Source organism: Notothenia coriiceps, unplaced genomic scaffold (assembly GCF_000735185.1).
Source record: "Notothenia coriiceps isolate Sejong01 unplaced genomic scaffold, NC01 NC01_scaffold00024894, whole genome shotgun sequence".
NCBI classification, from domain to species: domain Eukaryota; kingdom Metazoa; phylum Chordata; class Actinopteri; order Perciformes; family Nototheniidae; genus Notothenia; species Notothenia coriiceps.
In genome coordinates this window covers 115,763-138,176 of record NW_011357595.1, presented here as the reverse complement: position 1 = coordinate 138,176, position 22,414 = coordinate 115,763, and the positions used below count along the sequence as shown (strand labels likewise).

General features: G+C 40.3%; 1 protein-coding gene across 1 annotated transcript; it reads right to left on the bottom strand.

Annotated features, from left to right (window-relative positions):
- Positions 1 to 1,589: 1,589 nt before the first annotated feature.
- LOC104955867 (SEC14-like protein 1) lies at positions 1,590 to 16,638 on the bottom strand. Its single transcript, XM_010783258.1, has 12 exons — positions 16,415 to 16,638; positions 15,944 to 16,031; positions 13,053 to 13,202; positions 12,716 to 12,847; positions 12,094 to 12,222; positions 11,780 to 12,005; positions 11,332 to 11,441; positions 10,933 to 11,122; positions 10,501 to 10,589; positions 9,963 to 10,033; positions 9,688 to 9,859; positions 1,590 to 1,652 (listed from the first exon to the last, which is right to left on the bottom strand). The coding sequence occupies exons 2-12, from the start codon at positions 16,004 to 16,006 to the stop codon at positions 1,590 to 1,592; spliced, it is 1,395 nt and encodes a 464-aa protein (XP_010781560.1). The 5' UTR covers positions 16,007 to 16,031; positions 16,415 to 16,638.
- Between the last annotated feature and the right edge of the window lie 5,776 nt (positions 16,639 to 22,414).

The following is a 22,414-nucleotide window of genomic DNA, read 5'->3' as shown; positions in this document are numbered from 1 at the left end:
TGCCTCTGAGCCAGTGGGTTGAACTTTCCGATATAAAGAGCAGAGCAGAGGTGATTCATGGGTTTTCACACCTGCAGCACAAATGAGCAGGACCAGGGTTCAATTACGCACAGTGGTGGGTGTGGGCGCTGTTATAATGAGGGTCAGCAGGGCAAGGCATGGACAGCTCTTTGAATGGCTGGCACTGCAGTGGAGCTCAACATGAGAGCTGCCATCGCGCGAGAAAAGGTTGATGCCGTTAGTTTAACATTGATTGACAATCCGACTTCTCCTGTTAAGCATACTCTGAATTGGATTTGCCATTACACAACTGTCAGTCAGACCCGTCTTATTCGCTTCTTCTTGATGATGTTTTTCATTTCCATGTCATTATCTGGTTCCCATGTGCCTAAGCTCTGTCTGGTTTTGCTTATTATTTGTTTGCTTAATTGCTCAGCCTAGCTTTAGCCCCCCATTTTCATTACTCTGCCAGATTTCCTATAACATGTTAACCACCGTGTGGGCTGTAGCTCAATTAATGTCAAACAGTCTATATCTTTATATATGTACAATGAGATAATAAATGCTTCTCCCTTTCAAGGGTGCCATCAAAAAAACATCACAACAAATACACGCAGCATACATACTTAGGAATAAGGAATAAAGTGCAGTAATTATTTCTCATCTACCTACCTACAGATAATTGGTCCGATACAATACCGTGGTACATTTCTATACATTGCAGGTATCATTAGGGGTGAGTCGTGTGCAGCATGGATTCAGTAGTGACAAACAAGAGAAGAAGATAAAGACATGGTTATTAAAAGAAGCTCCGGTGCAGGAATGCGGTAGAGGATGACAGGTTTTGAGGAATGGATAAAGATTTAAAGCCGACAAAGAAAAGAAGAGAGTTTCTGTTGAGTCACAGATTCAGACTGAGCCACTGATTCTGCTCCCTGTTGGCTTCTGATTTATCTGCTTGATCTCTGATGTGCTAATGGTGTTAAGGTGTGGAGCGCAATGTCTATCTTTATTCAAAAGCATGAAAAGAAGCCCGTATTGTGGGTGGATTTGCTGATTGCCAATGTAATTAGGGTTCTAATGAGTGTGTAGATTTATGGACAGGGACGGATGTGTTGTAGGGAGTAAAGTAAGATTAAAGTGTCTAATTCATAGAACCTAAACTACTTGTTTTTTAGTTTTGTCCATGCTGGTCTTTCCAATAAAATGTCATGCAGTAAACCAATTCAGGTCTTTAGATAGGATCATTTGTTGTTTTCCCCAGAACCTGCATAAAGGTCATGTTGTTATTGCTGCTAGGACTGCTAATAGACACAATCCTTGACCCCTTCAGCATGTATTCATTCTGGCTGAGCCTAAAGGATGATGGCCTTCCCAAAATATTAAGAGACCAACAGCACCAGTATGGTTCAATAATCAAAGATAGTCATTTATGCTTTTTCAAACTGGAATAAATTACAGATAAAAAAAACTCCCCTGTCATGTGGGTTATGGGTCCAATGGGTGACCAAGTTATACCGTTTTATTTATGTTTAAAAAGCCATTATCGGATCTTCCCTTTTGATTTTCACGTCAACCATTCATCCAACTTACTCCACACCTGTAGGTGTATTGCTGGGTGTGGCTTGCTCTCCATCGATGTTCATGAGAGACTTCGGACAAAATTACGTGTTTGCTCAAGCATATAAGGCAGGGGTGTCAAACTCAAGGCCCGGGGGCCAAATCCGGCCCGCGACTTCATTTCATGTGGCCCCTCAAGATCAAAGAATATAATATGTTTATTATACGGTTACATTCCGCTTTACATAAGCACATTGCCCATAAACTACATGTCCCACAATGCATCTCAAATATTACTTTTTTCCCGGAATTTGATTTTTTTTTCAAAATGTTACTTTTTTTTTTTGAATTTCACTTTTTTTATTTATTTTTTTCAGAATTTGGCTTTCCTTTTTAAATCATTTTGCGACATGCACACTGAAGAGACTTGCAATTGTTTGCCCTAGACTTCTGCTTTCAGACGTAGTTAATTATGAAGTGATTAACCTATCCGATAATAATCCAATGCAGAGGAAATAATGTTATAAAATAAATGATTTTATATTAAATATTTATATATTTATTCTTAGTCTTATATATAAAACTGGCCCTTTGAGTGCAACCATGATGCTAATGTGGCCCGAGTTGAAATTGAGTTTGACACCCCTGATATAAGGGATGTAACTAAGTCATGGCAGGTGTATCGCTCAGGACCAAAATGTTTTGGTTCTTAAAAAAAACAAACGATTTTTGGATTGCCTTATACCAAAGGAACTCATGAATGGTTCAAGGTTCAAGGCTTTTATTAGTCATACGTACATAGCTACAGTGTAGTTATGACAATGAAAATCTTAGGTCACAGACTCCACCAACAGTGCAACACAATAAAAATAGAAAAACAGAACAAATAGTGCATATAAATATAAATATAAAAAGAAAAATAATGAAATAGTGTATTGGTCTCCAATATTCTGTAACAAGACTGATTATTAAAATCCAGAGGGCATTGATGAAGTATCGTAAACACTTGACATGCACAGTTCCCATGTGGAGAAGAAAATATAGCCACTTTATGTTCATGATTTGATTAAGAGACAGTTAATAGAGGCAGTGGAGTTGGTTTACTTAATGCCCTGATTCATTGTACGTACGTTTATGCCTGTGTGTTGTTTTCCACATATTGAGCTACGGTGCAGCATTTGCCTGCAGAGAAGCCGCTGCTCGCTCCTGATCAAAGCGAGACTGAGATGGGGATGTTGTCTGTAATGTTTTTTTTCTTTTTCCCATTTGTGCATATTTGATGTTTCTTGTCTGAAACCAGAGAGTGAAGCACTGTTGTCTTTAGCTCTTGTATGTGTAAGAACTGAGCCTCTGAGTGATTCACAGATGAAAGCTGTCAGTGCCATCCTCTCCATTCAGGGTGCCTTGGGAATAATATTGCATCAGAAACCTTTTGTGACAAAAGGAAAAAAAAGCTTCAGAGTGTGACTAGACTTTAGATGAAGTGACAAATGGAAACAAGGAAAAGGAAGTGAATTTCAACTCTACCTGGATGATAATCATGAAAAAAGTTTATGTAAGATGATGACTCATCTCGTGTTCATTGAACATAATGGTGGATGATCAGCGTAGGTGTTTAGGTGAAGCATGGTTATTCATTCAAGTGACTTTTGAACCAAGTTTCCAACAAGGTAACTCTGCTTCTGTGACTCTTTCTGTAATGTGTAATGTGGTCGGAAGGCTTGCTGTCTCCCAGTGCCGAAACGATGTGGGAATGGCGAGCGACGTCCTCGGCACGAGGCAGCCATGGACGTCTCCAAAAATCCCCGGCAGTTTGAGAAAAACAGCGTTTCTAGCCATGTTCGGTCCAGTCTCGGAAACTTCTGCAAGACTTATGTCAGGGTCACCAGTGTAGGTCAGGGAGAAGGGAGTCGGAGGCGGTGCATCGAAGGTGCAAAGTTGGCTTTATTGAGCAGCAGAAAAACACATGCACAGGATACTTTTGTGTCATTTAGAGCGATCAGTTGATTCCCAGTTAATCAGCAGGCATTTTATTGATTGAATATCAATGATTCTTCTCTCTTATACCTCATTCACACCAACGGTTTTTCAGGGCCGGTTCGGAGCTGGAGCTTGAAAAGCACCGGGTTTTCCTCTTCACACCGCAGCGGAGCAGCCTCTTAGCTCCGGAATCCGGTTCATTTCGAGCACCAAAAAATTGTCCGGCTAGAGCAAAAGCCCCGCATACGTCACGCTTACGTCGAGGCGGGGGCCGGGGCGGGATGAACTCCTGAACAACAACAAAAAGCCGGCGTTTTATGCAGTTTGCACACAACGATGGAGAAACTTAACAAGCAGCAGTGGTCCACTGAAGAGACCAGCTACCTACTGGGAATCTGGTCTTCCGAAGAGGTACAGAGGAAGCTGGAGCACCATCGGCCATTGTTGTTGTTGTCGGTGTCAGCTGTGAGGGGTTTCCGCGCGGTTTGGCTTTATGAAGCAGGCACGCAAACGGTTACGTCATGACGCAAACGATGACACAATGACGCAGCACCAGTCGGACTCTGGGCAGTGTGAAAAGAGCCGGAGCCAAACCGAAGAACCGGTTCTGAACCTGAAAAGCTCTAGCACGGAGCTTGAACCGGAGTTGCGTTGGTGTGAATGAGGTAAAAGATACTACATGTAATTGGTTCCAAGTTCCCAAATGTAAGAAACAAATGCTTTTCTTGGTTATATATGATCTCAAACTCAAAGGTTTGGTATTTGGGATGTTGGTTGGTTTATAATTTCAATATGTTTGCCTATAACAACATTTCCCTTAGTTGCAGCCATAGTGTTACTCTATTTGTATGTTTTGCAGTGCCTTCTTGTGCCAATTGGGCAATGATTAGATGAAAAATGTCCTTTTGTCTTTTTAAAGAAATCAGTGGACACAATATAAGAAATGCAACAATCAATATAACTGCACTCTACAATACATAATACAATAATGTGAATTAAACAAAACAGGGTAACTCGTTAAAACCTCCCTGTCCTCTAACACTAGGCTTGGATTTTCTCCCATACAGTATGTGACGGTCAACATGCACGTTTTAAGTTAGCTTGTCTTGTAATAAGAGACCTTTGTTTAAATGTGTACGTTCCCACTGATTCAAGCATATTGCTTCTCTTCAGAATTCTCCTGTTAACACAAATACTTCTACGCACTTGCATACACGCGCATGCTCTTACTCACTCACTTACTCACTAACCCATGCCGTGGCTTTTAATATCTTCATCATTTGGATGAATTGCCACTCACTGTTCCAGTCACTGACGCACTCTTTGCAAGTTCAAGGCAGCTTTGTCATCAGGTCTATCACTCAAATAAAGAGCATGTTTGAAAAAGATGTCTCCATAAAAGGGATTTTCATGGACAAGGACAGTCCGACCTGTTTCAGCTACACCCGATACATTTGTACGTCTATGACGAACCCTGTTTTTCAAAGATAAAATAACACAATGGTTTAGTTGTTAGGAGGACACATATGAATATATGTCCTGAGGCTGATTCATCAATTGAACAGCCATGTCACCCCCTCCCCAAGGACATTGCTCTTTTATGTGTGTTTGTTTTTTAATATGTGTCAGTAGGTGTCTGTGTGATTCACTGCGTACCCTCTTATCTGCAGACTCATTTGTTAAAGCTCAGCACCCATTTGTCATTAAGAGAGCGAGAGAGAGCAGTATAAAGGAATACAAGTTTAGACGGTCTGAATTGATGAAGGGCGCAATGCAGTGTTTATTAGCACATGTTGTTTAATGTGTGCTACCTAGAACTGTGCAGCCGTTTGTTTGATTGTGAAGCGTTTGTCCCTCTTGTGTTTAGAATGAGGCTTATATTCCAGAAGTGGATTTCTAATGATTCTTTTTTGGGAGATGGGATGTTGAGCACATTGTCCATGGTCCATGTTTGTAAAGGACTATTGTGTGACTGTGGTTCTGGATTCAGATGTACTGAAACCTTTTTGTGAAGTAGCTGCTGAATGTTTTAACAATAGGAAATAAAGCATTGAGAGGGGAACATTTAGATATAAATAAAGCAGAGTGCAGGATATCACAACAGCTGTGCAGCTTAATTAATTTAATATGCTTTTAATAGCTAGTTGTCTCATCATTTCAAATATATTTTATGCAGGTATAGAACGAGCCAAGCATGCAAGTTAACGGTTTTAAATGTTGGTGGCACAAGCTCAGTAGCTACATAATTTATATGTACATAACAATTAAGGGGCTTTGTATTGGCAAAAATCTGGCTTACATGATACAGGGGTTGCAATTAAATGTACTGCTATATATAACGATACTGTAAGCGAGTCCAAATATTGTAGTATATTCAAAAATATATAGTTTTCTGAAAATTGTTGATAGAATAAAGATCACATCTGCATAAAATTGGAGACATTTTGTTTACTTTTTGATGCTGTTAGGGCGGTTACAGTCACTGTAACACCTTTTGGTGCAATGTGCGCCACTGTCCGCCATAAATCTTTACATGTAAACTATGAATTCAAAATGTTTTAGTGTTTTTGAGAATCAATACAGTAATACCTTACATAACATTGTATCATCCCTACTAAAATTGTGATATTTGAGTGCACATTTGCAAAAGGGACTGTATACTAGCAACTGGAAAATACCTAATTGTATCAATAGTTGTTAGAGGAAAAATACCAATATATGTTGCTCTGCTTTGCCTTGTGTTTTAGATAATACTTATCAGAGCTAGTCGCTATCTATGTGCACCACGTGGCCCGGTGACATGTTTTTTCATAACTCTATTATTGATGAAACTGAATTTACTGTGAAGCAATTTAGTATTGAATAAGCTGAAAGGAAGCTGGGTTAGCGGGAGACAATCTGGTTATCATTTTTGCATTACACACATCCTCCTTTGGATATCTGTCTGATTTAACAAACACTGCGGGATATGATCCTTTCTTGACCAACTTACAATACTTTTTTACGTTATTCTAAAAAACACAATAACAAAAGTGATGCATGTTATAAAATATAATAGACATTCTCTTCAGGTTTACTCCATGAACATCCATCCATCCATCTTCTCTCGCTTATCCGTGGTCGGGTCGCGGAGGTAGCAGTTCCAGCAGAGAGCCCCAAACTTTCTTTTCCCTGGCCACATCAACCAGCTCTGACTGGGGGATCCCAAGGCCAGCGAAGAGATATAATCCCTCCACCTGGTCCTAGGTCTACCCCTTGGTCTCTTCCCAGCTGGACGTGCCTGGAACACCTCCCTAGGGAGGCGCCCAGGTGGCATCCTAACTAGGTGCCAGAACCACCTCAACTGGCTCATTTCGACGCGAAGGAGGAGCGGTTCAACTCCGAGTCCCTCCCGGATGACCGAACTTCTCACCTTATCCCTAAGGGAGACACCAGCCACCCTGTGGAGAAAACCCATCTCGGCCGCTTGTATCCGCAATCTCGTTCTTTCGGTCATGACCCATCCTTCATGACCATAGGTGAGGGTAGGAACGAAAATGGCCCGGTAGACAGAGAGCTTTGCCTTGAACATGAACAGGTTGCAGAATATTGTTATATAACTAATGAGTTTGACCCAATACCAACGCATGGTTGTATGTAGGGATGCACGACATTGTTTTTTTGAAACCGATACCGATACCGATTCCGATAACTTCCTGCNCACGCCCACTTCCGCATTACGCAAGAACGTAGCTTTAGCGTCATAGACTTCAACTATTCCTGCTTTACCGCGACCGCTATGGCTATAACTGCCGAAGATGAAGTCTATGACGCTAAAGCTACGTTCTTGCGTAATGCGGAAGTGGGCGTGGTTAAATCTAAACTGGGTTGGAATAACGATAGACGCAGCCGGGCCGGCTAAAATGATTGGTCGTGCTTTTTACAGCGCTACGGCTTCCAGAGATTAATTTTTGTATGTATTTATTTATTGTCAAAGCATTTAATATATTCATTGCTATCGGGACGTTAAGAGCATTCCATGGAATATAACAAAAAGTGTTTTCTGAAATAAATGACATACCCCATTAAATTATGACTGAAGATCGTCAGCTGTCTTCCTCTCCCGTGTTGTTCCTCGATACGTAAAGGCTGCAGCACCTTTGACAACTTCTCTCTACATATCAAACATACCGGTAAACCAGCATCGTTTGCTGTGAAAGCATATAACTCTGTCCACACAGAATTAAATCCTGTGTTCCTCCGGTACTTTTCTTTGATTTATCCATAGTTCGCTCATCGAGCCGGGGGTCCCCGCGCGATTCGCCTCCAAGAAAAGGCGCTCGCGCGGGACCGTAGCAGGATGTGACGCATATTTTAGTTGACCTAATTAAAACCGTTTTGTTTTTTATTTATGTGTCACAGTATCACCTCAAAATACAAGATACCAAACATTTTCAACCATGCAACAAAATATAAATAGTCCTACAAATACTTTTATTTTATTTCCTTCTTATTTTTGTCTAAGCTCAAGGGAGCCAGAGCAGAGGGCTTAAAGGGCCGCATGCGGCCCGTGGGCCGCGGGTTGCCGACCCCTGAACTAAACTAAAGTCAATCCATGAAACTCTGGAATATTCATGTTTAAGAAATATAGAGATCGGCTGGTTGATGGTGCTGCTAAACAACTGAATGTGTACGTTATACTTATTTTATCATCATATAAGCTCATACTATATAAGAAGTTTTCCATTTGTTGCATATACTTAAAATCTGCTTGTATAATGCCTCCACTGTATATTGCTTTTTTGATTTATTTCTTTGCTGAATGCCATTACTACAAACCATACCATTATGCTGTACTGTAGCAATGATCTGATTTCCCCCACGAGGATCAGCATATTGCATGGTTGCAATTACCTTCCCCTTCATTTCTTCATTTTAATATTCTCATATTCACAACCCAGTAAGATTCATCCTCTGTGTCTGTACCAGAGGTTGCGTTAACAGAATATTTTCCGTCTATGACCGATTTTTTTAAACAATGAAGGAATAATCTGAAAGCCGTCATTTTTGACAGATTAGAAGAAACTCAGAACAGCGCCAAAGCATCCCCGCAGCGAGGCTCCGGTGTTATGCATGCCCCCCAAAAAGGAGATGATATCATTTCCAAACCTAACTTTGCCGTACAAATCATTGAAATGTCTGTGAGTGCTTTACGCTGTGGCGCGCGCCTGCGAGGTGCAGTGGGCATGCATAACACCGGCGCTAACAGTTCACGAGCGTCAAGCCCCCCCTCCCCCCCCGTTGACAGTTCACGAGCGTCAGAGTTGTGTACAGACCGACTGGTAATAATGGATTGTGACGGAAATGTTACGATCCTGTCCGTCAAAATGAAAAACTCTAGCGCAACCTCTGGTCTGTACTGTAAATCGACATCCAATCTTCCACACTCAGATGATGAATTTAAAAGTACATGTCATGCTCATTTGCAGATTGATATTTGTATTTTGTGCCTCTGCAGTGAAATGTTGTCTAACATACTGTTTACATGCTTTAATGTTCAAAAAGGTCTTTATTTTTGGCTTAGTTGGTCAGCTCTGTTGTGATTGGTCAACTGCTTGGAGATGTCCCACCCCTTACGGCCCGTCCACACAGCGGCGTGCGTTGACGCTTCACCATTCACTTTGAATGAGGTGACGTCACTTTTCGCCGAGCTGCATCGTGGGAAGCGACGTGGAGCGTTGCTGGCGTTGCTCGCTGCAAAAGTTGAGCAATGTTCAACTTTTGACGCCTCGTCAGAAGCGTCAGCCAATCGAATCATATGCCAGTACGAGCTCTAGCCAATCAAACCGCTGCTTGTGTGTCAGGGGCGGGAGATTCATGTTATTGGTTGTTGGTCGAGTTTCAGACACGCCTACCGGCAAGCGTCAACGCACGCCGCTGTGTGGACGGGTATCACGTACACTGTGTTCAAGCACTAGCCAATTCAACCGCACGTTTTAGATAGTGATGTCACTATGTTACGGAAGTAAACAACATGAACTGTGGGATTTTAGCCTTTGCAGAACATTTGCACAACAACCTATAGAACACACTACAGGAAAGGGCAACCCCCAAAAAGCATAACAGGGCCTCTTTAAAACCACGTTAATGGCAGACATGTATTCTCACCAGGGTCCAGAGCACTGGGAAGACTCTGGGGGCCCGCAGTATGAGCAAGCGGCCCAGGGTCTCTGGGTAGTTGGCCTCCACCACCTCGATGATCCTCAGCAGAGCTTTCACTCCCGGTCTCCACAGGTGACGCATGTTGAGACCCTCCAGATCCACCAGGCAGGTCCAGCAGCTGACCGACACATTGACAGAGACATTAGATGGACGTGGATTTGAAGTGTGTGTGATTTGCGGGTAATCATCACAGAAGGTAGACTTAATATTTAAGCCTTTACCTGATTGGTCGACCAAAGACTCTTGTGTTTTCCTCACAACGCCTCAGACCCTCCTCGTTGATGGACAGGACCTGGGTTGTAATTAAGTATCAGCATTAATGTAACTGATACAATTCAAAGGTATACAGTACTTCGCCCACAAAATTATCATAGATACCATTCATTTGTGAAAATAATCTTTTCTAACACAATTCTACTGTGAACGACTAATGAAATACGTACTGTAAAAGGCATGATTAATTGGAAAAAATGTTTAAGCAAACGCTTCGAAAACTAGAGCATTATAAACGTATTTATCCAGTTGTAGACTCACTACTCCCAAAACGCATATTTTTACTATTTATTTAAAACACTGACAAAAAAGTGTTCAAAGACTTTTTCAAAATGTTTGTATTATTCCTCAGTCACAAGGCCTGAATACAAAACAAAGCAGGTTAGCAATTGATGTACCTATGACACATTTTGGGGTTGAAGGATTCTTATTCAATTAAAATTGTCGTTAAAATCTTTTGCAAAAACGTGCATTAATGGATGTTACCTGTCTCAGCAGCCCCTCCTCTCCCAAGGCCCGCACCAAGCCCTTTGTGTCCATTTGCCCCAGTCGCAAGATATACAGAGGACGTCCCTCTAAACCACATAAACACACACAACACAAGTCAATAGGCAGATCAAGTTAGATCACTTCATGTGTTCAGGTCCTCACTCAGCCTGGCGGATCAGCTGTTCCGTTAAAAGCAATGACTCAAACGTGGGAGCTACAACAGATGGTGCTCAGACTTTACGGTCAATAATTAACAGGCCATTTAAACCCATGAGGACTTTTTAAATACAGACAAAAAAAACCTCTCCCGCCTCGTTATCTCCACTGCTGAGTGTCCACTTCCCCCCACAGTACAACAACAGTAGGCAGGGAAATGACATGAAACTGAGTAGAGATAGTATTGGCAGGCAGCCAGTATGAGACAAGTACCTCTGTCATGGTGGTGCCATCCTCCGGTGTAATAGTCCTGAAGCAGCTGTGGGCGCTCCCATGTGTCCAACAGGAAGTCCACCTGGTGCTGCTTCCTCCAGGTGAGCGATTGGCACAAGAACTCCCTGGCTTTGTCCATGTTGAAATCTCTGGCCCTCAGGAAGCGGAGCACATGCTGATCCTTAGGAATCTGAAAGTTAAAATGAATAATACATTCAAAGACCTTTCCCAACCTTTGATCCAATGAATGCTTTCTATTAATCATCAAGTGGGCAGATGTCCAGGCATAAATGTGCGTTTTACAAAATTGCACAAACTTCTGTGCAGTCAAACAATCTCTCTGTGTGTGTGTGTGTGTGTGTGTGTGTGTGTGTGTGTGTGTGTGTGTGTTTATTTGACCTTGCCCTTGTGGGTTTCCAAGAGCCACTGGCGCAGTCGGATAAGACAGCTCTCCTGCAGAGGCGTTAAATCACCAAGGTAACGCCTGATGTAGTCGGCATCCAACTTGTCTGCAGGCCAAAGAACATGTTCAATGTACAGTTAGCACATATCGCATGCATACATCTGAGAAAACAGGAGCTGTACAATTGATTTATATTTATAGACTTAAAGTGAAGTCCTATGTAAATATCTACATCCTGGGTAAATCTACCGTAAAAAAAGTCAATATAAAAAGGAACAGGGCTTACAAGAAATGATTATATTAATAGTAAAACTGGTAAACTATTGATTATATCACCAGTTAAAGATGACTTCGACAACACAATTCTTCTAACCTAATCACTGTACTGTTTTGGGTGTTAGCTGCTACTCTATAACTGATTGTGACTAGAGATGAAACACTGACCGTCAGGAGAGCCAGGCACGATCTCAGCGTCAGCGTCTGCGTCTGCGTCTGCGTCTGCACTGTCGGGTCCCGTCTGAGCACTGATCTCTGGGATGGGTCTGGCTGTGGAGCGGGGGGGCAGCTGGAGCCTGATAGTGCCGGAGACAACAGGCGGGGTCCAATGAGGTATGTAGGTTACTCCTTCGTCCTCCAGCTCTCTGAGGTAGTACTCTATCATTTCTTTTCCCTACAACACAACAAGGAGACAGTACTTTTGAAGTTACTGGGAAACGGTGGAAGGTGGTGTCGATTAAAGTTAATTCAAAGATGCACACCTTTTTAATACTGCTTGCATACTGTTTCATAGCTATCTTCTCTGCAGAGTTCTCAAATCCAAAAAAGGACTTAATATCCAGACTAGCCGTCTGTTCGAAGCACGTCCAGTCTTCATTCTCCGGATGAACCTGTGGAAGAGGATCAGAATGTATGATGTAAATTACATCTTTAATACAGTATGTTACAACCCTTGTCATGAAAAAGGGGCAAAATCAGCAGTGCGTTGCAAGATAATGATTGAAAAAAAATGTATGCCGCAGATGACTCGATGTACTGAAGTAATCACAAGCAGCAGAAAGGATATTGCTAGTGGGGGTTATGTTGGGGAACGTCATGAAATGTTACAGCACGGTAGGTATTATTGGATCAAGAAACACTACATCGACTTTAAAAGACCCAACCTGTAGATACAAGTGCATTTGGCACAACATGAGAGGATCATTTAGAACAATTATGCCCTTGGTAGTGAAGCAAGGTTTGTATGCACATGCAGCGGTGGGGATCTCGTCTATAAATGTGACCCTTTTTTTTGCAGAACACATTGTATAAGTGACGAATAAAAACAAGAAAGTGAGTACAACATCAAATAAATCAAAAATGTTGTTCCATCCTGAGGCTCACCGTGTAGTTGCAGGACTCATAGACAATGACCCTGTTGGAAAACGTCTCGTTGCGGACCTCGATGTGGAGCGTCCTGTCTCTGTGATTCAGAGTGTTCTTCTGGAGAAAGTACAGGTAGTCTACACCAGCAATCTGCATGGAGATTAAAAAAAAACATGGTTTACACTCAAATACATCAGCAAGTGGATCAAAACAACCTTTCAAACATTGACAGATAATGCCACATCTGACGCAGTCTTGGCAAACATTCCTATTTGTGTTCTAATGTCTAATTACAGCAAATGTTATGAATGTCTCGTGGCCTTCCACGCTCTGGTAAAGGTCGGAGAGGATGTACCCGTTTCAGAAGCCGTGGGGCCTCGATGTCGATCATACAGCGCCTCTCCGTGACCACCGTGGATCCATCCTTGCTTTGGGTCTCGTTGACGATCTCACTGTCCACGAACACTGGGATCAGGGGCGACTTTGGGAACCTCCTCACATAGGCCTGAGAGGGGGAAAGAAAATGATTTATAAAATACATGTGTAGATTCTTTAGGTCTCTGTACATTCTGTTCCCTCTGAAGGATGTTGCTTTTAACCTGCCCACTATGAGGAGCTCTCTGATTGGGCAGGAAAGCGGCTTTGAATGTTCCGATTACAAGAAGGTCAGCTGATATTTCCAGAAGTCTAGACTAGACTGTTCCTGGCTCATGACTACAGCATGTGATGTCTTTGTGTGTTTAGGATGCATTCAATCGTTAGAGGATTTAACAGTTCATATAAAAGCAAACAGCCTCAGTGATAGCTTTTATGGACTTGTACTGTCAACAGCACACTGTGTGACACTCTGTCTAAACCCATATCACAAAAGCTCACCTGGCAATATTGATTGAGTGGTTGTTTCAGGATATGCAAAATAGTCCAGAGTCTATGTAACTAGTAGCAGCGTGGTTTCGCTGGGGAAATATTTACAAGTCACCTTACGCAGGGAACAAAGTTAACCATCACGCTATAGCCTTTGCAGATAGGACTGGGGAGTTCCCTATCCTCTTTTAATTCTCTCTAAAAAACTAATTTGTATTGGTGTGTTTTGACAAGGTTTGTTGCCTGAATTCACCTTTAAGTTATTTCTTAAAACCAATTTATATACGGCATTATCCTGATTCTGATATGTAGCTCCTTTGTTAATTGTTGTCTAGCTTTTTTTTATTGGTCTACCATTTTTATCTCGTGGAGCAATTCAGTCTTATTTCAAAAGTACTATATAAATAGTGTATTATTAATTCATTGTTAAAAAATAGCTGCCTGTTAAATATTTAAATATATAGAGTAACCATAAAGCAGTTCTGCATGGTTTAGAAACATATTTGTATCACTCCTGATATACAAGATTAGTGGGAACCTAATAGCAACAAAATATGTTTTCTTATGTAAGAAAACAATACTATCCAACATATTAAACATCATATTCCACATTTGCATTACACCGGCTAAAAGTTTAATGTCTGCGGAGCAAGAAAAATGCTTTGTTTTCTCAGCAAATCTTGATTATATGCAATTTTACCAGAGTCAAAACACACAGTTGGCTTAGTCTATCTGTTCATTAAAAACCCAGGAAAGTCATAAAAACGTGTCATGACAGGGACAACAATGATGTCACTAGTTAAACATCGAGTGCTATCCAGGACACAGATTGTTAGCTGGAGTAATAAAAGTAATGAGAAGGCTCAGATAGAAATGGGAGGCTGACTTTTCACTGGCCCTTCGCCCTCAGGCTTTCCAGGCCTGGATCTTTTCACAGTGGCAGTTATTTAGTTGTCACAAAAGACCTATTATAGGATATTTTTCCCCTATGCGAAAGGATGCAAGATACATTTCATATCTGAGATTTTCTGTAATATAAGTTTCCTTGGAAATGAAGCTTGTGTAGGTGTAAACTAAGACTGCTTGGTGAAGGAGTTATAGTCTGCAGAGCAAAGTGTTACTGCAGCATCACTGCTCTGAGGATATTGCACAAGGCTTCGGCTTAATGTATAACTGCAGAAAACAAGTAAGAGCAGGCTGTGAAAGTGGGTGAAAACACATTTATGGAAATGCAATTGGAATTACATTTGTCCTACTTTTGCTCCCATTCTTACATGGATGTGGGTTGTAGTTGAAGAGAACAATACATCAGTATCAAAAACAAGAATTTCACATAAACTAACATGGTGGATAAATGTTTGGAAAGTGGGATTTAGCTTGTAATTTCAGTACATTTATCTAAATGACTAGAATGCTGCTGCACTGAAATATAAATCATATATTGTTAGAAAAATGTCACGGTATATTCTACTAAAACCTTTTTTTTAAACAGCAGCAATTATATAAAATAACTTTAGGACTCCTGCCCTCTAAAATAATAACAACAGGACAACACACTCCAGCTGCTTCCCTTTTTGTCAAAAAGTGGACTTATTTTTCATTTTGGTCTTAAATTATTTAGCGATAAGTATTTTTTCAGGCTTGTTTCAAGCTGGATGACTTATCTCCATGAATCTTACGAGCGCATCTCTGGTAAACACGAAGACAAAAGATAAAACAGCTCTGACGATTACATTGAATGATAATGTACTGAGAATTTCTTTCATCTAGGGCGAAAACATCTAGGCAAAACACAAGAGCTTCATGGAGCAACATTTGCTTCTGTATTCTGTGCATATTCTTTACCATTACTTTTTGCATACATATCCAACACCTAGGCAAGTTAAATAGGCATAACATATTTAAATGGTGAGCCTGGCATTGGATAAAGAAATGTGAAGTTCATTAAGCAGCTCAGACCCTACATAATTCTTTTTTTTAAAACCACAGCATTCATTAAACAAAAGAGTGTTTACAGTATACTCTGCTTATTCACTCAACACAGCATTCATTGCATGTTATGTACTATCCAGAGGGAAGCAGATGACCCTGGTAGGCAGACAAGGCTACAGATAAGCGGTCGAGGTTTATGAGAAAGTCTGGTTTCCTGAAAACTGCAATAAAGTGGAATCCACTAAGAAAGCAGTTTAATTTATATTTTCAGAATTTATATTTCGTTTTTATTGCGGCAAACTTGGTGGCTAAAGATTGCAGGGGTCAAAGCTACACTGGCAACAATAATAACAAATGCACCTTGGTCTCCAGCTTAGTTATTTGAGATAATCCACAGTAATGACCATAGCTTGCCTGTATAATGGCCCTGGATGTAAACACACTACTCACCGCCATTATCAACTCAAATGGATGCTTGTAGACCCGGACAGGGGACTGGTATTCCTGCACCATGTTGACGCCGTTTCACAGGAAGCTTCTGTTAGATAACCACACAGACACTATCATGACTCAGCGAAAATACACACATTAAAACAGCATGACAGCAATTTCCGCGAGTTACATTCTATCTATGGTACAGTGTGACTGTTGTAAACACATTACATTACAGCAGCTGAGTAAAGTCTCAATGCATGGACAAAAATACTTTCACTTGACATTTTTTATGATACTGCAGATTCGTGTTAAAACGTAGAAGAAGAAAACAATAGGAGCCGCCAGTTAGCATCTTTAGGATACATACTATCAATAATTAATGAGAATAGATTGATACCGAGTTTACAAACTAAACTCGGACATGGAGTACTCTTTTGGTTAGTGAATACGGTCTGAGAAGCGAAACAAAAAAGAAACTTGACTTACAGCACTCTTGAATCCTGTTTTCTTAATGTATGGTGCGTCACTGTTTCTCTCCAACTCTCTGTGCATTATCCATACTGTCAGCTGGCAAGGGAAAGAAGTAAACTGGTTTTCTAATTTTGTAAACACGAGAAATGAAAACTACAGATGGTCCATCCGTTAGTCTGAAGCACAGACTCCGCCTTCTTTTAGACAAACAGGAAGTCCGTAACACTCATTTTTTTCCAAACCATCCGACGCTTTATTGTGAGGATCTATGGAAAGCACACACTGACGCATTTATAACATGCAGCGGTAAGTGGTGTGATGTTACTAAGTGGATTTAATCAAGTAATGAACTTAAACACAATTTTGAAGTAATTGTACTTTACTTGAGTATGTTATGCTACTTTGTACGTCTTCTACTCCGCTACAATGAAGAGGTAAATTGTGTACTTTTACTCCACTGCATTTTTGAAATTAATTAATTAATTGATTGTATTCATTTTAACAATACACTTGTTTTGATTTAGACATTACATTTGGTAGTTATTTCTACAAATAACTTTGACATATTAACAGTCACTACACTGATTTTGCCCAAATAAAACCAATCAATTAATTAAAATGTTTCACCTTCAAAATATTGCCGATCATCCGTTCTTGAGGTCATGATGGAAATTAAGTTTCCAATAATGAAACACGCAACCGAGGACATAGTTTGACTAAAGACAGCCACATATTTATATTTGTTGTAGATGTGTATAGCTTCAACTGCTTAGCAATTGTTATTCACATTGTAGTAGGTGTTAATATAAAGTGCCATTTATACATTAACATTCAATTATTGGCCTCATTGTGCCTTTTTAGTCCTCTGAATTGTGTCGTATTATTAACATCTCTCTAGTTTTCCAGGATACAAAATGTGCTGTATCTCATTGATGTTCAGTCCTCTACGCATAAGCAGTGAAAAAAGACTGACAGCGTTGCAACAACATCTAACGTTTTATCCAGGGACACTTTCTTGTCAAGGTATCTCCGTCTCTTTACTGCCTCACAGCAGCTATTCCGGTGAGATGCATCTTGTCCCACATTGAGTCTCAAGAAGCAGCATCCGTAGGAGGGGGATTCAAAGCTTCTGGATCTGAAAGTCTTCAAAAGATACTCAAGTCCAGCAGGGGGCATCCTGAGAGGGGGAAGTAGAGTTCAGATAATCTCCTTCTCCTGCTCAGCCTCAGGCATGAAGAATAATATTACCACAAAACACACTGCTGTCTCCACACAATGTGGGATAAAGAACTGTCATTCTGCTCCTACACAGGAAATACAACACAATACGTGAGATCTGGGTTTAATCCTCAGTAACAGTGACTTTTTGACCTATTTAAAGTTTTGGTTTCCCTAAATTGACCTGTAATTTATACTGGTAGTCAGTCCCATTTAGCAGATACAAAAACAAGGACAGATCCTATCCTGCAGGCCTTCCTCATAATTACTGAGAAAGTTGAGGTGTCATTCCCATTTGATACCCTAATTAGGATCAAGAGGCAAAAAAACCTCCTTGACTCCATTATGACAACAGTGGTTACTTTGAAATCCATATCCTGCCACATCCCACCGCCTAATTCGAAGCACATGACAAACACAATGACTCATCTGTTCCTTCTGCTGTAAATAATCACCTACACTTTGAGTTGTTTGTGGTAATTATAGTCCAACAAAGTGAAAAGCGAACACTGAAGTTTAACGGTTTCTCCTCTTAGCTTGGCTCTCTCAAAGATCATCATCCCTTTTTCTTTAGAATCCTCTTAGTGTTCCTTTCTAATTAACTCCAACAATGACTAAAGCATATTGGATTTATTTCTCTCAAGATTTAAAGATGGCTTTGCATACATCAGCCGGTGATGAACTGAAACCTCGGGGCAATAACTCTCATGAAGATTATGCAACTATACAGCTTTGTATTCATGCATTTGTAATCCAGAGAATAAGTAAACCACTTTACATCCACTCTTCAGCTACGGTTATAAAATAATAATGTTCAGAAAGTACATCTGTTTAGTAAAAGTGCACATAAGCAATGACTTGTGAATAATTTTTATGAACCAAAATCAATATTGTTTTTTCTCCTCTTTGAAGTTAGTTTCATTCGGCTTCGAACACTTTGCTGTTTTCTTCCTCGTAGCTCCAAGGAATGGACCTTAGGGAGAAAGTGAATTTGAATTCAAATGGAGATGATCTCAGAAAAAAATATCTAATATATACGAGTACAGAGTGTCCAGTATCCAGCAGCTGCAGGGTTTAGTACTGGATAAGACCATTTCAAATTCAATGAAAGTACCCTCTGACCCACTCCAACTTAACTTTCAATACTGAATAATGAAGTGTGTGTGTGTGTGTGTGTGTGTGTGTGTGTGTGTGTGTGTGTGTGTGTGTGTGTGTGTGTGTGTGTGTGTGTGTTGTCCATTATTTTAAGAAGAAAACGGTTGTTTATAGGCTACTCCTGCAGTTGCCTGGAGGGAAAGCTCAATAAAGTAATTCAAGTAACACAACTAAAACTACATTTGAGAAGAAATGGAAATATAAAGAAATGATTAACAATAAAAACAACTTTCTCAACTCACAGTTATCTCCTGCAATAAATAAATAAAATGTAATTTGAGTATAGAAAATAAAGTATATCCAGCAGTAGTAAAGCAATGCTTTCAATTAGATCAGGTGATTGATGCAAGTTTATAAGAATACTTTCATTTACTTGTATTCATGTGACATACAATTATGTATTGTTTTATTATTAGATTGCAATATTTGTTCATAAAAAAAGGCTTGCATGCAATTATCTATTAAGTGAGCAATATATATTTCCCCAAACTCTTTAATCTGCTGTAATGAGGAGCTGATCTGAAGATATGCCAGCTGGTTAGATGAGACACACTTAGTTCAGCATAAAGGTCAAACTGAGGAGCAAGCAAGCGTGGGAAGATTATTAGTGATTCAAGTCCTGCCAGATCATGAGAGGCACTGTTTTCTTTTTTTTTGAGTGAGTGGTTGGAGGTAAGAAATAATGACAGTATCATCATGCTTGGTGAATACACCTCACATGGTACGGACAGTTCTTTCACGTTGCTCTCACAAAGGCAGGTGTTGTTCATTAACCATCCACTTGGGGTCCTCAGTTTGTTACTGATCATTGGAAAGTAAAACAAATCTACAAAGCATGAATGTTATATATTTGAAAAGACATTACCTTAAATGATTGACAGAATTTATATTGGTAAAAACACTTGAGCAGCAGGATCTTTATACCGTATGTCTTTCAGAAAATCACGAGATTAAAGCGTCATTTCCCGGGCTTCCTCCATAAATACAGCCTGCAGCTCCTACACATTGTCCAATGTCAGATTAATATTAACATTTATAGCACCTGCAGGAACTCTCTCAAGTGCCATGTGGTGTATACTAAGTTTTAATAGCTTATATTCTCATTATTGATCCTAGCAGGTGAGTGCCTACTGTAGACAGAAGGTCAAAACAAACCACTTGGAAAATAATGGTTTGCATACAGTATGTTTTAATGAGGAGAAGGGGCATTAGCTGTCTAAACTTCAGGGACATCTTTTTGTAATTGAGTATATTGCATTAGGAAGAATTCATGTTTTAACAGCGAAATGATTTCCTTGCCTGGTCTCTACCACCAACGCGCACTAACCCTTCGAATGAGCACAGTGCATTTTGCTCAGTACTCAGTATATGAACCAATCTCATCCGTAGAAGGTGACGAAGTAACAGTTTTGATGTCATATCCGAAACATCCATGCATTGTTGTGCAAAGATATCGACTGAAGTAATAATGCTAAGTAGCTAACCCCGGCAAGTCCTTACTTGTAATTCCACTTTTAGCACTAGAGCAGGGGTCTCAAACTCAAGGCCCGGGGGCCAAATCTGGCCCGCGACTTCATCGTATGTGGCCCCGCAAGAGCTTGCAAAGAATATAATACGTTTATTATAGGTTACATGCCACTTTACAGAAGCAGGTTGCCCATAAACTACATGTCCCACAATGCATCTCGTTTTGTGACATGCGCACTGAAGAGACTTGCAATGATTTGCCCTGGACTTCTGCTTTCAGACGTAGTTAATTAGGAAGTTATTATCCTATCCGATAATAATCCAATTCAGAGGCAATAATGTAATTTAATACATTATTTTATAAATATATTATATATTTATATAGTTACAACCGGCCCTTTGAGTGCAACCTTTATGCGAATGTGGCCCGCGATGAAATTGAGTTTGACACCCCTGCACTAGAGGTGTGCCTCTCCTCAATCAGACAAGAAGTAGAGCTGCCCTGCTAACGCAAATCAGTACACAACAAGAGGAATCAAAGTGAGAAACAGCAAGCAAAATATTTAAGTCAGGAGGGCACACACAAAAGGCTCTTAACAATTAGTATCTTCATCTCATATGATTATTGCAATGTGAAGTTATTTTAAAACTGCCATCTGTTTCTGCAGAGAGTTATTTCCACCCACACAGGGGCATTTGGTCATCTTTGCTTTGTGTGAATGTGAAATGTTGTTGTGAGGTAACACCAGTCGTCTGTCGTAGCCGCTAGTTTTTTTTATGTTCTTGTGTCCATTAAACAAACTATAAAAGCTTACACTGATAATAGCACAAGGTTAGTGGCAAAGTTAACTCAAAGATGACTAAGGAAACCTATACACACCACTAATATACCAGTGTACATGAGAAAGACTCAAATTCTAGTTTTCTTTGCCCTATTGGCTTTTTAAAATATATACTAATGACAGTGAGGTGAAATGTGGATAAGGTAGCCAGATATTTCAGATTGCACCCTTAAAGCATGCTGGTGAGGAAACATAAAGCAGAATAAGGTTAATTTGAAGGCATGGCTGATAAGAATAGATTTTTTTCTTGCCCTAATTGAAACTTGGAATTGCTTTAGATTTATGTCCGACTTAAAAAATGTACTGATATCTTAGTCATGAAGATATAACCTACCACTGTCCTTTGAGACACTAACAGCATACACCATTTCATATAGTATTCATAAAGAAAACACATTTGTCTATTTGTACGAAGGTGATTTACATATCTGTCATGCAGAAAGTGGTACACCAACGCACATGTAAAGGGAAGTGAAATACATCCCATCCATTCCCTGTAAACCCCCACATTAAACCGTGCCAGCTTGTAGTACAACCCCAAGGATAACATCTGAAACAAGACCAGAGAAAGGAGGTGTGATTTATGAAATCCCATGCCTCTCATCTACGAGAAAATAAGACAGATTCTTAAAGTGCATACTCGTTCAAAGAGACATCAAGCAGAGCAGAAAAGCTTAAAATTAGCCTTCTAAAATCACTATAAGACAGAAAACCACATTATTGCCTTGGAGCGGGCTAAAAATAATTACGTCTGAGAGAAATATATATTCCAACATTGTATATGGGGAAAAAAGAGCTGGCAGACAGTAAAACTAGATGAGGAAACCAACCAGCTATCACACATCCAACACTGCCCTGAAATAACAAAAGCTTCTTCCAGCTGAACGCGCATCTTAGCCCGGGAGGCATATTTCACCTCAAAAGCTGTGACATTTTTTTGATGAAAGGCTGCAGAATTTAGAGCATGCTAAAACTGTCAAGGTTTGTCCTCACACATGAAGGGCATACAGTATGCTACAATTGGCAGATAGAAGACCAGTGCTAATGGGGTGCAGGTGATTGTGCTCAAACAGCTACAGTTGCCAAAAACATTCAGTATCCGTGGAGTTGGCAGCTGGAGAAAGTTGTTATCCTGGTGTAATGATGATCTCAGAGTCGGTAATTGGAATACATGTTGGTCCTCTGATATAAAGATGGATTGCAATGCATTGGACTCTGAGGCACAACATAACAAATGACTCTGCCTTCAATCTACTCAATCATCTTGATGTATGCTTCCAGTACCCTTTCATAGTCAAATGAGGAGCGTACGGGCAGCTCTGGATAGAATAAC

What these genes read in the sequence shown, in the direction of transcription:
- LOC104955867 (XM_010783258.1), bottom strand. Translation starts at nt 16,006, where the DNA reads ATGGTGCAGGAATACCAGTCCCCTGTCCGGGTCTACAAGCATCCATTT. An exon ending in ATGCAAGCAGTATTAAAAAG is followed by an intron (nt 12,006 to 12,093) that starts GTGTGCATCTTT and finishes GTTGTGTTGTAG; the next exon opens with GGAAAAGAAATGATAGAGTA. An exon ending in GTCTTTGGTCGACCAATCAG is followed by an intron (nt 9,860 to 9,962) that starts GTAAAGGCTTAA and finishes TGTGTCGGTCAG; the next exon opens with CTGCTGGACCTGCCTGGTGG.